The 14,673-nt window shown below is 47.0% G+C and overlaps 2 protein-coding genes across 4 annotated transcripts in view; one reads left to right on the top strand and one right to left on the bottom strand.

The window, feature by feature from the left end:
* Window positions 1-833, bottom strand: part of SAFB2 (scaffold attachment factor B2) — a 32,614-nt gene extending 31,781 nt beyond the window's left edge. Inside the window, exon 1 of the mRNA XM_006896374.1 lies at window positions 648-833. Coding sequence (XP_006896436.1) covers window positions 648-833 — 186 coding nt within the window. The remainder of the gene's footprint in view (window positions 1-647) is intronic.
* A 456-nt stretch (window positions 834-1,289) lies between these two features.
* Window positions 1,290-14,673, top strand: part of SAFB (scaffold attachment factor B) — a 26,691-nt gene continuing 13,307 nt past the window's right edge. The window contains exons 1-5 of one of the 3 annotated variants that reach the window (XM_006896373.1): window positions 1,290-1,520; window positions 5,073-5,157; window positions 11,740-11,804; window positions 11,884-12,091; window positions 13,318-13,379. In XM_006896373.1, coding sequence (XP_006896435.1) covers window positions 1,332-1,520; window positions 5,073-5,157; window positions 11,740-11,804; window positions 11,884-12,091; window positions 13,318-13,379 — 609 coding nt within the window. In that variant the 5' untranslated portion in view covers window positions 1,290-1,331. Of the gene's footprint in view, window positions 1,521-5,072; window positions 5,158-11,739; window positions 11,805-11,883; window positions 12,092-13,316; window positions 13,380-14,673 lie in introns of all 3 variants that reach the window. The other 2 variants (XM_006896371.1, XM_006896372.1) reach the window with 2 other exon arrangements.

The following is a 14,673-nucleotide window of genomic DNA, read 5'->3' as shown; positions in this document are numbered from 1 at the left end:
GGGGTGGACGAGCCCGGAGGTGGACAAGCCGCGCGGTGGACGGGCCACGTGTTGGACAAGCCTGGAGGTGGACGGGCCGGGAGGGTCGTCGGGAGGTGATGGGGCCGGGAGGTGGACGGGCGGGGTGGTGATCAGGCCGGGAAGTGGACGGGCCGAAAAATGGACGGGCCGCGTGTTGGACAAGCCTGGGGGTGATCGGGCCGGGGTGGTGGACGGGCCGAGAGGTGGACGGGCCGGGGGGGTCATCGGGAGGTGGACGGACCGAGAGGTGGACGGGCCGCGGGGTGCACAGGGCGGGGATGGACAGGCCGGCCCAGGCCTCCCGGCCCGAGATCGCGGCCATGCCCCGGGCGCCCGCGGAGGCCGCTGCAGAGGAAACCGAGAGGGGCCGAGGCCGCGGTCCAAGGTCACAGGGCCGGGACCCGGGGCGCGCGCGGAGCCCAAAGGCCGCCGGGGGTGGGGGCGGGGCGGGACTCGGCCGGGTTTCGGGGTCCGGGCGGCGCGCGGGGGAGGGGAGCGGGGCCAAGGTCACACTTTCACACACACACACGGGGGCGCGGGGGGCCCCCCGGGCCGGGGTCGCCGCCGTGACAGGCCAGCGCGGGGCCCTCGCTCCCGCACCCGCCCGGGGCCCGGCGGCCTTTCACCTTCTTGAGCCGCTCCATTAGGACGCTCTTATTGCCTCCCGTGTCCAGGTTCCGCTTCTTGAGCTCGGCCCGCAGGTCGATGACCCGCAGGTCGCTAAGCCGACGGGTGCCGGTCTCGGACTCGCCGGCGGGCACAGCAGACACACCAGAGACAGAATCGCCTGGGTCCGCCAGAGCCTCCGCCATGCTGCGATCGCGGCCTCCGTCACTCCACTCCCCGACACCGCCGGCGGCTGTAGCGGTCTAAGCACAAAATGGCGCCGCCTTAGAGGAAAACGCACTCGCTTCCTCCCGCCCCGCTTTCCGGCCGCGCATGCGCGCCTCGCTGATACACGCGCGCGCTCTCTCAGCCGCCGGCGCGCTCGCGTGTCCGCCCACCGCACGCTCCGCGGCCGCAGCGCGCATGCGCCGTAACTGCAGCACGCATGTCTCCCGGATGTGCGCGGCGGGAGGCTCCCGCGCCGTAACGCGCTTGCGCACACGGCCCCGCCCACCGCGGCGCGCACCGCGCATGCGCAGAGGCGGCCCACCGCGTCCGCCCCACACCGCCTGCGCGTGCTCAGAAGCGAGGCGCGCTGGGCGGCTGGAGCGGTTCCTTCTCTAGCGGCGCCATTTTGTGCTAAGAGCCGAGGTGCGACCGGCCCGGTTCTGTGTGAAGTGGGCGGCGGAGCCTGAGTCCCTGGAATGGCGGAGACTCTCTCAGGCCTAGGCGATTCGGGTGCGGCGGGCGCAGCGGCTCTGAGTTCCGCCTCGTCGGAGACTGGGACACGCCGCCTGAGCGATCTGCGGGTGATCGACCTGCGCGCGGAGCTGAAGAAACGTAATCTCGATTCTAGCGGCAACAAGAGCGTTTTGATGGAGCGCCTGAAGAAGGTGCGCGGCGGGGGTCGAGCAGCGGGGAGGGGGCCCGGTTAGCGGCCTTGCGGGGCCTGGCCCTGCGCCCCCTCGTTTTCGTGGCAGGACCCCCACCCCCCACCCCGGGCTCCTGCGGGACCTTGAAGGCCGAGGACGCGTGATCCGACGCCGCCAACGCGGGGACCCGGGTTCAAGTCCCACCGCCGCGTCGGGGCGGGGGAGGGTGGAGCGGGGAGCGAGCCCCCCCAGAAAAAAAAAACAACAACGCAGCGGCAACGGGGTGGAAAATGGTGGCGGGCGGCGGCCCTGCGCCGAGGGGCCTCGGCGTCCATTGTCCGCTGCCGTGGTCCGGAGCCGGCGCGGGGTCGGGGGAGGGGGAAGCTCAGCCAAGGTCACGCGGCGGCGGGATTCGAACCCGGGCCGCCCGGTCTCTGGAGCCATTTTCCTCTCGGAGCCGCGCAGGGACCGTTAGGGCGCCGGGAAAAGGAGGGGCCGCGGGGGCGTAAACAAAGAAACGCCCGGCGGGGGACGGGGGCGGGGGTCCTGGACGATGGCGATCGGGGTTCGGGAGGTCGCCGAGGGGCACGCCCCAGCAGGTTGGCGTTTTGGGGTTGGATTTGGTTCATTCCCGGCTCCCGCGCAGCCCCAGGCCTTTCTTGCGCCGAGTCCCCGAGGCACGCAGTTCGAGTCCGCCGGCGGGTGCTCGGCGCGCGGGGCCCCCGGTTGCAGGGAGGCGGGGGACGGCGAGGGGTTCGGGTGCCCCCGGGGCTCGGCCGCCCGGTCTTGGCCACAGAAAGGCCCCTTGGCTTTTTATTGCAGAGAAAAATGAGATGGCGTGTTTTTTTTTTCTCTTGTGTGTTTTCTCCGGTGAACAAGTGGTGGAGATGATGTGACTTGGCTTTCTCTGTTTTCCACCATTTTGTTGTCTGCGAAACGGGATTTGATTCCTAAAGCCCTGCTTAGAATGATCACTCTGCCTAGAATGGTCAAACCCCCCCCCCCAGAATGGTCACCTTCCCCAGAATGGTCATACACGCACCCTCCCCCAAAATGGTCAGCCTTCCCAGAATGGTGACCCTCCCCAGAATGGTCCCCCCCACCCCAGAATGGTCATACACGTAACCTCTCCCAGAATGGTCAGCCTTCCCAGAATGGTGACCCTCCCCAGAATGGTCCCCCCCACCCCAGAATGGTCATACACGTAACCTCTCCCAGAATGGTCAGCCTTCCCAGAATGGTGACCCTCCCCAGAATGGTCCCCCCCACCCCAGAATGGTCATACACACCCCCCCACCCCAGAATGGTCATACACGTAACCTCTCCCAGAATGGTCAGCCTCCCCGAATGCTGGGTCTGGAAGGCACCTCGAGTGCGCTTCTAAGTGCATCAGTAAAGCGCTAACTTGACAGAGGTCAGGCCTGGTGGTGCTTTTGTAAAGATTTCAACAAGAGGACCCTCCAGAGCTCGTCTGCTCTTACCAACTTGGGGGCTAGTGAGGCCGACTTACTGTGTCACCTCACCACGGTGCCCTGCTGCGCTCCCTCGGTGTAGTCTTCTCCCTGCCTGTCTTGGCTTCCCCAGGCTCTGGGGTCCTCTCCCAGGTCATAGGTTGCTCAGCCCCCAGCCACGCCTTGTCCCGCCATCAGGGAGACCTGTGACTTGTTGACTCATTCCTTCTGTCTCCTGAATATCTGGGGATCCAGATATTTTTTTTGATCCGTTATTTCCTATTTTCTCGTGAGGAAGCCCGAGCTCAGTAGTGCATAGTTCACAGCTCACTAGTGCGTATTTGTCTAGGCTTATTCCGTCTGTTCTTTTCTTCCTTCCTCTTTGTGCTGGAGGGACTTCTCTGACCAATATGGGACCCAAGAGTGTGGGGGGATGCAGACCTATATTCCACAATTTGTTAGGATGGCATTGAACTTTGGGTCATTTTAAAGGTTCAGAAATGAATGGTGGCGTCCAGAATCCCCCACCACTATCATCTCTTCAGGGACAAGCTCATTCTTCATGTTTTTTGTTTTGTTTCTTTCTCTGGACCACTTGTCCTGTCCCAAAATAATACGAATCTTTTCACTGTCATCTAGTTAGTGTCCCTGTCGTGGATTATTTCTCCAAGAAGGGTTAGAGCTCAAGGGACTGTGTAAAGTAACTTGCCTAGGTCTATTCCAGAGTTCTCTGTCCTGTAGGAATTCAGGCAAATGGAGTGGGTCATTTGGAGTTTTTGTTTTTTGTATCCATGCATCTCAGTTGAGTCAAGAGCAGCTAACAATGATCGAATGAGGATGACTCAGCACAGTCTCCCCAGAGATGACCCTGTAAACATTGCACCCACGGGAGACACGCTGAGGGGTGGAATGGGCCACCTCCCATGGGGCAGTTCTTTCCTGCTCTGCTGACTGCTCAGTGTTGCATAATTGACTTTACTGGAGAAGAGAATGGGGGATTTTATGGGCGTGTTTTCCTTGACCCGATGTCAGAACCTCAGCTTTTCTGGATTCTGTGAGAGGAGCACTCTTCTTTGGGACTAGGGTACTTCATCTGCTGCGCGACCTCTTAACTCCCTGATAATCTTTGAAACTTTTGGCTGGGGAGCAGGGGAGCTACTACCTTTAAAACACCGAGATAGAATTACCCCATAGCGTTTCCACGGTCTCCATCTTGAATCAGTCTACTATGTTTTTCTCTCAAAAAATGGCTGGTGCGTTAGCAGCAGCTGAGCACTTTTAACCGTTGCACCATCCAGACTGCCTTTGAGTTTGAAAACTGCTTCTAAATTAAAAAGGTTTGATGAGAATTTAGATAAGCCAGTGCTCACAGGCCAGAATCTAACAAGAGAAAGACTAAACAGTGAAACCTAGGGGTGTCACAGACAGACACGCTCATCTCATCGCCGATGTGTGCCCGTCCTGCCACTCACGGTGTAGGAGGCAGGCTTGCACAGAGAAGATAACTGAGTGTCAGGGAGGTAGAGTCATGGTCTTTGGGAGTCATCACAGGTGCAGCTGTGATCGGATAAGGTGATGTCTGATACCACAGTTACCAGGCAGTAGAAACTTGAGAGGCCAATGAGTGGTCACAGTTTATCTAACCAGTATGGGTAGCAAGCAGGACAGGAGAAAGGCTAACAGCACAGTGCTGGTAAAGTCCTAGGAAATAAAAAACTGTACCTTTTTTGTTACGGATCAAGAATAGAATGGGTCAGATTGTGATGGTTTTAAGACTATTTCAGATCCAGTGTTTGTAGTATGCTTGTTTACATAGATTAACAAACCCTTACAACAGTTTTCCAGGTAAAGACTATAATTAAATCCATGGTCCAGAGGAAAGGTGAATTTAGAGTGATTTCATAAGCTTACCTTGAAACCTAGTCTAACTCCATTGCCCGTTCCAACTCAGATTAGGAGATGATAGTGGGTTTGTGTAGGGTAGGGAGAGACATCATCTTCTCTTAGAATCTTTAGCTTAATCTTTATAATCCCTGTATTGTATCTCCTCACTTGGAGGTTATGAAAGTCAGTCTGTGTGATGGCATTTTTGGTCATTTTCCCCCTCATTTTTTTCCTTTAGGCAATTGAAGATGAGGGGGGTAATCCTGATGAAATTGAAATTACCTCTGAAGGAAACAAGAAAACAGCAAAGAGATCCAGCAAAGGTAGGGACTGTTTTATTAGCAATTGTTTTGCTAGGTCTACACTTTAAGTTGTCCTGTAAATGAAACCTTAAAGGGTAACTGGATGGAAGGGAGATCAGTGCTTTCATTGGTTTTTCTGTGTTGGTTTGTCAGCTGCCGTTAACTTGCTCAGATCCTTAAAAATTGGAACACAACAGTGCTTTGGCTTGTGAAGCATGCTACCTTTCCGTCTTAAATACCACCTGACTGAAAGAGAAATGTTACATTTACAGACATTTCAGAAACCACCTCCAAACAAAATCATTGATGACCTTTCCCTTTATTCCTTAAACTTTGGACCAACCCCAAACACAGGGTTCACTCTTCTTGGTCCTCTGTACATTAGCTGACGCACATTAAAAAGACCATGCGCTCAGGCCTCAAATCAAAGTAAAATCTTTATGCTCTGTGCCTGCCTTATGGTGATGAACTGGGTTTTAAACCTAAGAGGCACGCAGTATTGGATGAATGATTGGCTATAAACCTTGGGTGACCACAGCCGCTTACCCTTTGACATGAATTCTGTGTTCCATAGTATATTGGTCATTTTTGGCTTTGCCAAATCCATGTCGGTGCCAAAACAGTACTGGAAACGCAATACTAAATAAAACTCACTAGTTCAAGGAAAGACTTGGATTTATGGGGGGAATCTGAACATTGGCTTTTTGCTCTCTTTTTCTCTTCCCTTTTTTTTTTTTAACACAAACATGAATGGGGAGGGGACTGTAGAGAGGTAATCAATGGGCCATGTGGGGTTTCCCATCCACCCCTTTCTGTTGGGAAAGAAAGTGGTTTGTTTGTACTGTAGAAAAATCTTGTGGAGGGAGTTAAACACAGTTACCCAAAACAGTCTGATTTTTTGTTGGGTTTGGATTTTGTTTTTTGTGTGTTTTTGTTTGAGTGGGGTTTGTTTTTGTTTGTTTTTGGGTTGGGTTCCCCCTCCCCCCCATTAATTGAAATTTTGCATATCCTTGTGGGGTTTTTTTGGTTGTTTGGGGTTTTTTTAATCACAGACATTTTAGAACATTACAACTGATTAATTTTATTACAATTGCTTAATTTCATTACGGTCATTAACCAAATCCTTACTGCATATTTTCCTCCCTTGTATATTGCTTTATAATTTTCTTTTTACACTTAATAGGTCAGGAACACATTGAATTTTCATTCAATAATTCAAACGTATTTTGATTTGTAACATCAATTATGATCTCTGTTGTAGCAGCACTCTTCCTGCTTCCTGTTTGCATTTACCATTTTTCTCTCTCACGTTTTCAGATCTCTGGGCAAGGCTGTCCTTTGATTTCTTAAGCAGTTGATTGGTTAGGGCACATTTTTCATTGACATTTTAATGTTAACCCTCTGTGACCATGGTGGTGGCACAATTTAGCTTACACATTTTGTTTCTAAACTGCTGTGATGAATTCCAGTTTTCACTGGGCATTTCTACTTCTCAGAGCTACCAATAACTAGAACTATCTCTAAATAGTTATATTTTTCCATAAAATTTTCAAAGTAGAATTCCAGGCTCCTAATACTATACAGTTTCTTGAGACTCATTAACACTGAATATAATTTTTCTGTCTAAATGTTACACAGGGAGCTCTGGTGGCCTAATGGCAAGAAGCTGCGCTGCAATCCCAAAGACACGCGCTATTCAAGGCCACCAGCAGCTGCTCCTAGAGAGAAATACAAGCCTCCTTCTGTGTGATTAACTGTATCTGAAAACCTGCAGAAGAGTCAGCTGTGGGTTGGTTCTAACAGTACACAACAACAACAAATGTTAGTGTAAAGAGGGAGATTATTTTAATTGTAATCTGCTTTCCTCCTCCTCCCACCCACTCCCCAGTAACTTTTTCATGATTGGTAATTTCTGGGTTTTTTAATTGGCCTTTTCATGCCCTTTGCCTATTTTTCCGCTTGGTTATCCTGAGTTGTGAGGACACTCTCCTCAAATGCTTTTATTGCCACCAGTCTGACTTTTTTTTTTTTTTTTTTGCGCGCTAGTCTGACATTTTACTTCCTTTCTCTATGGTGTTTGGGATATTTAAGCTTTAATTTCTTTTTCAAGTTTTTTGTTTTTGTTTTAAGAGTAAAATTATCGTGATCATTAGTTGAATTTTACATTTGAATTTTTAAATCATTCTAAATTCCATTTTTATCCAGTGTTTAGTAGGTAGAGTTCAAAATACAGACCCCAGAAAAATCCTCACTCCATTTCCAGTTATTCTCCAGCCACTGTTGTGATGATCTTGGATTAGTTTTGCTTTTACCGAGACCGTACAAACTCTTATAATGCAATATAAATTCTTAGGTGTGCTGCCTTTGGCCCAGTACACTTAACTCCATTATCTTAATGCACAGTATTTTTCCCTCCGTATACTTAATGCTCATTTTGGTACTGGAGCTAGTGTGTAAATTTTCTTGAATAACCTTTTTAAATGCTTTATCATTAGATTGTATTACTATTTTAATTGATAATGAAACTTTCTTTTAATCTCTTTTAAAGTAAATTTTACATTCTTCAAAAGTTTTACATCTAGTAAGTCTCACAGTTGTCAATAGTTTATATAGATATTATCAGAAAATGTAAGTTAATGGCATGTTTTATGACATTTGAGAACATTGTAGTTTTATGACTGAAAACACAAAGTCCACATGTTGACTTCTCCACACACATATACATGTTGGCTTTTTAAGCTTTTGCCTGATGGACCTGCTTTGTGTTTTCTTTATTGCAGCATAATTTCAGACTCAAAGAAATTGTAAAAAAAAAAATACAAATTCCCACATAGCAAATTACTTTTCAATTAAAAAAAAAATGCATATTTTGTTCCATGATGATTGCCAGCCGCCCTGACTCAAAAAATCATTGCTCTCTGCTCGGAAACAACTCAGGCTGACAATTCCAGCCGATTTCTTGAGGCCAAATCAAATGGGATGTGATTGGCCCCATCTTTTCCCCAGGGTTTGATGGGTTCAAACCCCCAAAGAAGAGCGTGCTTTGGCTACCAGCACAATTTCCAACAGGCTTCCTGGCCCTGTCGCTTAGTAACCGTATTTATCCTACTTCTTCCATATATTTCCTATTTTCATTATCTTTTTCTTTCCTCTTAACATTGCTTCTAGGAAAATGCTGCCACTTTGATCTCTATGGTTGATCCCATTCCATAGAAATGATCTAATCATACAGTTAATACCACCCACAACCAAACCTTTCCAAGATGATTCAAAAACAATTGTAGTGGTACTTTGACAAGTAACTGTCAGAGATAGAAACAGTATTGAGATGAGGACTTGGAAGTGAAAGATAGTATTGTTGACATCATGTGGACCTTGACTGAAAGCAGACTACCAAAAAGATTTGTGTTAAATGGGCAAACACATTCTACAGTATGTATTGTGACAAATTAAAACGCCATCAAAAAGGATGATTCTGGAACCCTTACTTGTGCATTACCTGTTCAGAAAAAAAGAACAAATCCAGAAGCATGGTTTAAAATCAGGATAGTTGTACATCAGGGTTATTATTTCACTATACCTTATACTGAGCAAATAATCTGAGAAGCTGGACTGTATGGAAAAGAGTATAATTCTAGGGATGAAGAGTCATTACTATTCTGTAATATATAGATGGCACAATTTTGCTTATTGAGAGGGGTAAGGACTTGAAGTACTTACTGAAGAAGGCTACAATGAGGAATCAACCTCAAATCCTCACGGCTGAACAAATAAGCAACACCATCACAAACAAAGTATTGAGACAGTATTGCATTAACCGAATTACTGCTTCTGGCCTGAGAGAGAGTTCCAGGCTCATCAACCATATCTTCCAGGAGTCAAGTATTCTTTTTTGGAGAGTAGTGTTGGAAAGTATGATCTGGGCCCTCAAGGAACATCTTTCTAGCCAGTTCTAGGTGTGTGGAATCTGTAGGGCTGTATGTTTCTCCTGATCTTCAGTACAACTGGTGAAGATCAGAATTGAGCCAGAAGTCTCAATGATCTGTCTACCAAGGTTGTGGATAACGATGGTAGCAATCGGCCACATCTTGGTCTTGTGAGTTCAAGCCACCAGCATTTTGGCTAGTGACTGAGCACTTTAACCACTGTATCAGGCCACATAATTCAACTAAACAAGAATAACAAATCCGTGGAATTGTTGGTGTTAGGTGCTGTTGAGTCAGCTATGGCCCGTTGCAACGCTATGGTGAGCCCAGGTGTATGAACCCTGTCCATCTCATTGAGTTAAAATCTTCCGTTGACCTTCCACCTTTCCAAGCATGATGTCTTTTTCCAAGGACTGTCCTCTAACAGCATGTCTTCCCTTACTCTGATAAGCACCCTTAGTTGTACTTTCTTCAAGACATTTGTTCTTTTCACAGTTTATGGGATATTCAGTGCTCTTCTCTAGCACCACCACTCAAAGGGGCCAATTTTTTTATATCATCATTATTCATTTTCTAACTTCTAGAGGCATAGCAAGTAAATGAGGAGGGGGGAAAAACCATAGATTGGATCAGGTGTCCCTTAGTCTTTAAACTGCCCCTTGGAGTTTTGGAGGGGTCCTTCACAGAATTTCTCAGTGTGATGTCTTTTGAGTTTTTGACTGCTGCTACCAAGGTTGTTGATTGTAGAGCCAAGTAAGATTTAAAAAATTGACAATTTCAGTTCCTTCTCCATCTGTCATTATGTTGTCTGATAGATAGTGTAGTGGTGAAAATTTATTTTCTTGATGGTGAGATGTCATCCATGTTGAAGACTAGGGTCTTTGATCTTCAGCCTATGCTTCAGGTCATAGAGTCCAGCTTCTTGAATGATTTGTTCAGCATACAGATTGACTAGTATGGCAAAAGGATACAGCCTTGACCCAGACCTTTCTTTTCTACTTTTTTAAAAAACAGTACCCTTGTTCTGTTCAGACAGTAGCTGGAAGAGAATAGAAACACATTGTTCCAGGCATGATGGTAATAAAATGATGAGTTGAGGCCCATGTTTCATATCAGTGGGCCACTATGCTGTCTCCAAATGCATATTCCACTTCTGAGTCATTTTTCTTGATAACAGGGCTCTACCCTCTGCTTTCTCTTACTGTAAAATAAAATGCCTGAACACCCTCTAATATGATGAAAACTTGAGATAATATCCACCCCACTTGACTCCTGCCTCTTCAACTAGATGGACCACTCCCTGCAAAGTGGACCCATAAGCACAGGCGTAGAAGGTAGAGCAACACATCACAATGTGGAGGATCATTTGATCAGATTACAAAATGGAATACAGCACATGACACTAACTGTGGACTACCAGGCTGACAGATTTTGTGAGGATACAATTCAGTCCACAATAATTCACCTTTAGTCCCATCCAGTCCTGTGAGTCTCAAAAGATTATGGGGCAGAGCTTCATTTAAGAGATGTATATGCATGCACACCCATGTTTATTGCAGCTTTGTTTACAATAGCGAAGAGTTGGAGGCAGCCTAAAGGCCCATCAACAAACGAATGAATAGAGAAGCTGTGGTATATCCACACAATGGAATACTACGCTGCATTGAAAAACAAGGAACTCATGCAATATTACTCAAAGTGGGTGACCCTGGAGGACATTATGCTCAGTGAGATATCTCAGTCACAAAGGGACAAATACTGCATGGTGCCACTGTTGTAGAATGGGTCTGACATCAGGGTGGGGGTATGGCAGAAAAAACTGGATAAATTAATGTATATTGAAACAGATGAGGAAAAGAACAGATTATAGAAGTGATATATGAATGAGTATTATGGTTAGCACAGGAATCCAGAATTAAGGTTGCATAGAGAAGTGTACTCAGGGTGGGGGGTGGGGGAAAGGGACGTGGGAATTGTATACTAATGAAGGAATTTTTCCCCCTCTCTTCAGAGGGGGAAGCGAGCTGGTGGGGAGGGGTCAACGGAGAAAATTGAGGCAATGAATGAATGGAAATCCAAAACATCTGTTAAAAAAAGCTTAATAACAAAAAAAAGAGATGTATATGTATAGAATAATATGAGGTGACTCTGTGTTATAGTTGGTTTATCTTATTTTAATGAAAAACAGATTCCATGTTGAGTATCTGAAAAGTAGAGATTCATTGGACTGCCTTCCCTCAGTGAAGCTCTCAATAAGCAAACACTCCCCAAAACACATCTTTTCAGCCCTCTTACTGAAAAACATTCCTTTCCAGACATTTTACAAGAACAAATCCCATTCTTTTCCACGGGGCAGTGAAGAAGGATATTTCATCCTTAGTGGCCTAACCATTCATGTGTTAGCAGAGTATTCCCCACTTGAGAAACTGTGCATTGTTACTGTTATCTCCTGGGTGCACTGAAAACGTACTTGACTGCTAACTAGAAGGTTGTAGCTCTAGTCTGCTTGTACCGCAGTTCATCCCACACGTTTCCTTAGGGCCCAGAGAGCCCTCAGGGGCTCTGAATCTGTCCATGCTATAGTAGATGCATGCTATCTTTGTAAAAGAAAGGGCTTCTTGACATCTAAGCAAATGAAAGTTAATGTGTCATTGTATTCTGGTGATTCTCTTGTCAGGACGTAAACCAGAAGAGGAGGGTGCAGAAGATAATGGGTTGGAGGAAAATTCTGGAGATGGACAGGTATGTGCAGCAGATGTCTCTGCTTGATGTTGGGGACTGGACTGAGTGCTCACCTGATTGGTATGTTTATTTGTCACAGGAGGACGTTGAAACAAGTCTGGAGAACTTGCAGGACATCGACATGATGGATATCAGTGTTTTGGATGAAGCAGAGATAGATAATGGGAGCGTTGCAGATTGTGTGGAGGACGAGGACACTGACAATCTGCAGGAGTCCTTATCTGACAGCAGAGAACTGGTGGAGGGGGAGATGAAGGAGCTTCCAGAGACGCTCCACGAGCATGCTGAGATGGAGGGCTGGGGGGGGGGTCTCTTCAGGGAGCGGTGGGGGTGCTGAGTTCTTGGATGGTGGGGAATCTGTTCACATGGAAAAAGCAGACAGTTTGAAAGCTGTACTTGTTGGGGCAGCATTAAACTTTCAAGGACAATCTCTGGTGCTGTGGCTTAAGATGATAGGAAAATTCTAACATCAAAATTTTTAAGTTGATCTTTTCCTGTTAAGAACCTACTTGTACCTGCCTAACAGCAGTCAAAGTAACAATACAAAAAACAAACATATGTCTTAGAGAAGGTACAACTAAAGTGTTCTTAGAGGCAAGAATGGCGAAGCTTTGCCTCACATACTTTGATATTGCCAGGAGATAGTATTTCTTCAAGAGGGACATGATGCTTGGAAAGATGGAATGACAGCAAAAGAGAGGGAAACCCCTCGACTGGGTAGATTGACAAAGTGACTGCAGCATTGCGTTCCAGTATGTCACAGATTGTAAGGATGAGACAGGACTTAGATTTGTTGTTCATAGGGTTGCTAAATGAAACGTCGTTTTTATGGGCCCAGTCCCCAACCCCATGTTAGAAATGAGTATATTCTGCGACAAAAGACTAGACATGTCTAATTACCTATCTATAGTAATTCGAGAACTGTAGTTTGAATTATAAGTAGTATAGTTCAGATGTCTGCCACTTGTTTGTGACTTCTGGCAAGTTACTTAATCTCTGACACTTACCTGCATAAATAATGTTTTGGGAGGATTCATTGGATAAGTGCTGACCAAGAGTGTCAGTCTGAACAGTCTCCTAGTTTTTGGTCTTGTTTTTCTCCTGGTTTTATAAACAGTTGACATAACACAACACCCATTTTTTTTGCTGTTCTCCCACTTCAGTAGGAAACCATTCACAGAAACACAAAGCTAAAAATGTTTACCAACGTTGCAGAAAAACTGTGATAGACCCCTGATGTAGAATGGTCCCTAGTATGAAGTAATGACTAGGAAAGCATGCCATGATTGATAGAGGGAGCCCTACAGAGATGGGTCAACACAGTGACTACAGCCGTAAACTCAGACACACAGCTCTCCTTGAGGTGCTGCCAGCTGCACAGCTTCTACAGTTACCTGGGGGGTTACCAGAAGGCAGCTGAGGGGGCCACAGTCACAGCAGCCTCTTGTTTGTCAGATGTGTATTTTACCTTAATGTTGGTCTAATAAACTTTATTCTCCATTTATCTTACAGATGGAGGACAAAGACACTATAAATAATTTAGATACTTCATCATCTGATTTCACTATATTACAGGTAAATCTCTCAGTTTTCAAGTCGGGTTAGGCCACAGATTCTGGACACCATTTCAGACCTTGTATGGCAATCCCTACTCTTCACTATCTATAGAGTGTGGTTTGCTCTCTACTCTTCCTAAACAGAATGTGCTGCTTACAAAGGGCTGCTTTTCTTTATCTGGCTTGTTCTCCCCGCCTGATTGCCCTGCTGTTCATGGGAGAGCATGTATTGAGAAGTTCGGGTTTGTTTTTGAGGAGGGGCATCCTACCTGCTCTATTTGAATGATATCCACTCTCAGAACACTTAAGTGAAACACCAGGGCCACCTCATTGCTAAGGTAGTGGAGCCCAGGTAAAGATGGATGCAAACTGCACCTGACCCATCCTCCCTTTGGGACATTTTGCTCACAGAAAATGTACCTATTTCTGCTGGTCACTTCCTTGTTGTTTCACTACTACTGTGTCAGTATTAAATGTTAGGTGAAAATAAGCAAGATACAAATGGGCACCTGCTGTTCCCTTTCCCCCCACTAACCTGTGTATATATTCAAACTCTTGTGCTGTTGGCCTGAGTCTTGATTGGGAGCTGGCTGGTCGTCGATGTTAAGTTTTTGAGGAAATGCGGGACAGTCAACATTTGCAAGTGTGTGCTTTGGCCAGGAGCATCCAGGAGCCAGAGCCCCAGCTTGCTGGCTGATAGTCTTCCCCCTCTCAGGACAGAATGGCACTGCCTATTCCTGGGTCAGAAAAAAACGGATGAAGGGATCTGGTCCTTAAGAAGGGAGATAATAGGACTTCCCGGAGACAGATGGTGGTGCTGCTTCTGACTGCAGAGCTGTTCTCCTTCCGTATGGGGCATAGTTCTGGCTCCCAGGAATCCTCATTCCTACCAGTCTTCTGGGTTGTGTTCTGTGATTAAATATGAACTGCCTAGATGTGTGTCTGCTGCAGCCTTGGTGGTGGCAGTCAGCCCTGGCTGTTACTCCCTTGCTTGAATGAGGAGGATGAGGGCTTGGGAACCAGTGGAAATGTGAATAGAGAGGAAGATGTGAGGAAAGTCTTTCCAGAAGAGATTATCTCTGAGCTGAAGACCAAGAAGGATATGAGATTTACAAGGGGCATTGGGGAGGGCAGAATCCTCCATCCATTGTTGAAGGCCACAGAGGGCCATAGTAAGGTGCACACCACTGGGGCTGAGGTGAATAAAACCAGATGCAACCTGAAACCCACAGCGTCCCTTTTCAGCAGGAAGTAGCTAAGAGAATACGCCATCCCCTTTTCCTTATGACTCAGGGTGAAGTCTCTCTCAGGGA

Source organism: Elephantulus edwardii, unplaced genomic scaffold, assembly GCF_000299155.1.
Source record: "Elephantulus edwardii isolate Elephantulus edwardi_28Jun2011 unplaced genomic scaffold, EleEdw1.0 scaffold00185, whole genome shotgun sequence".
Taxonomy (NCBI): domain Eukaryota; kingdom Metazoa; phylum Chordata; class Mammalia; order Macroscelidea; family Macroscelididae; genus Elephantulus; species Elephantulus edwardii.
This window is presented reverse-complemented; position numbering and strand designations above follow the sequence as displayed.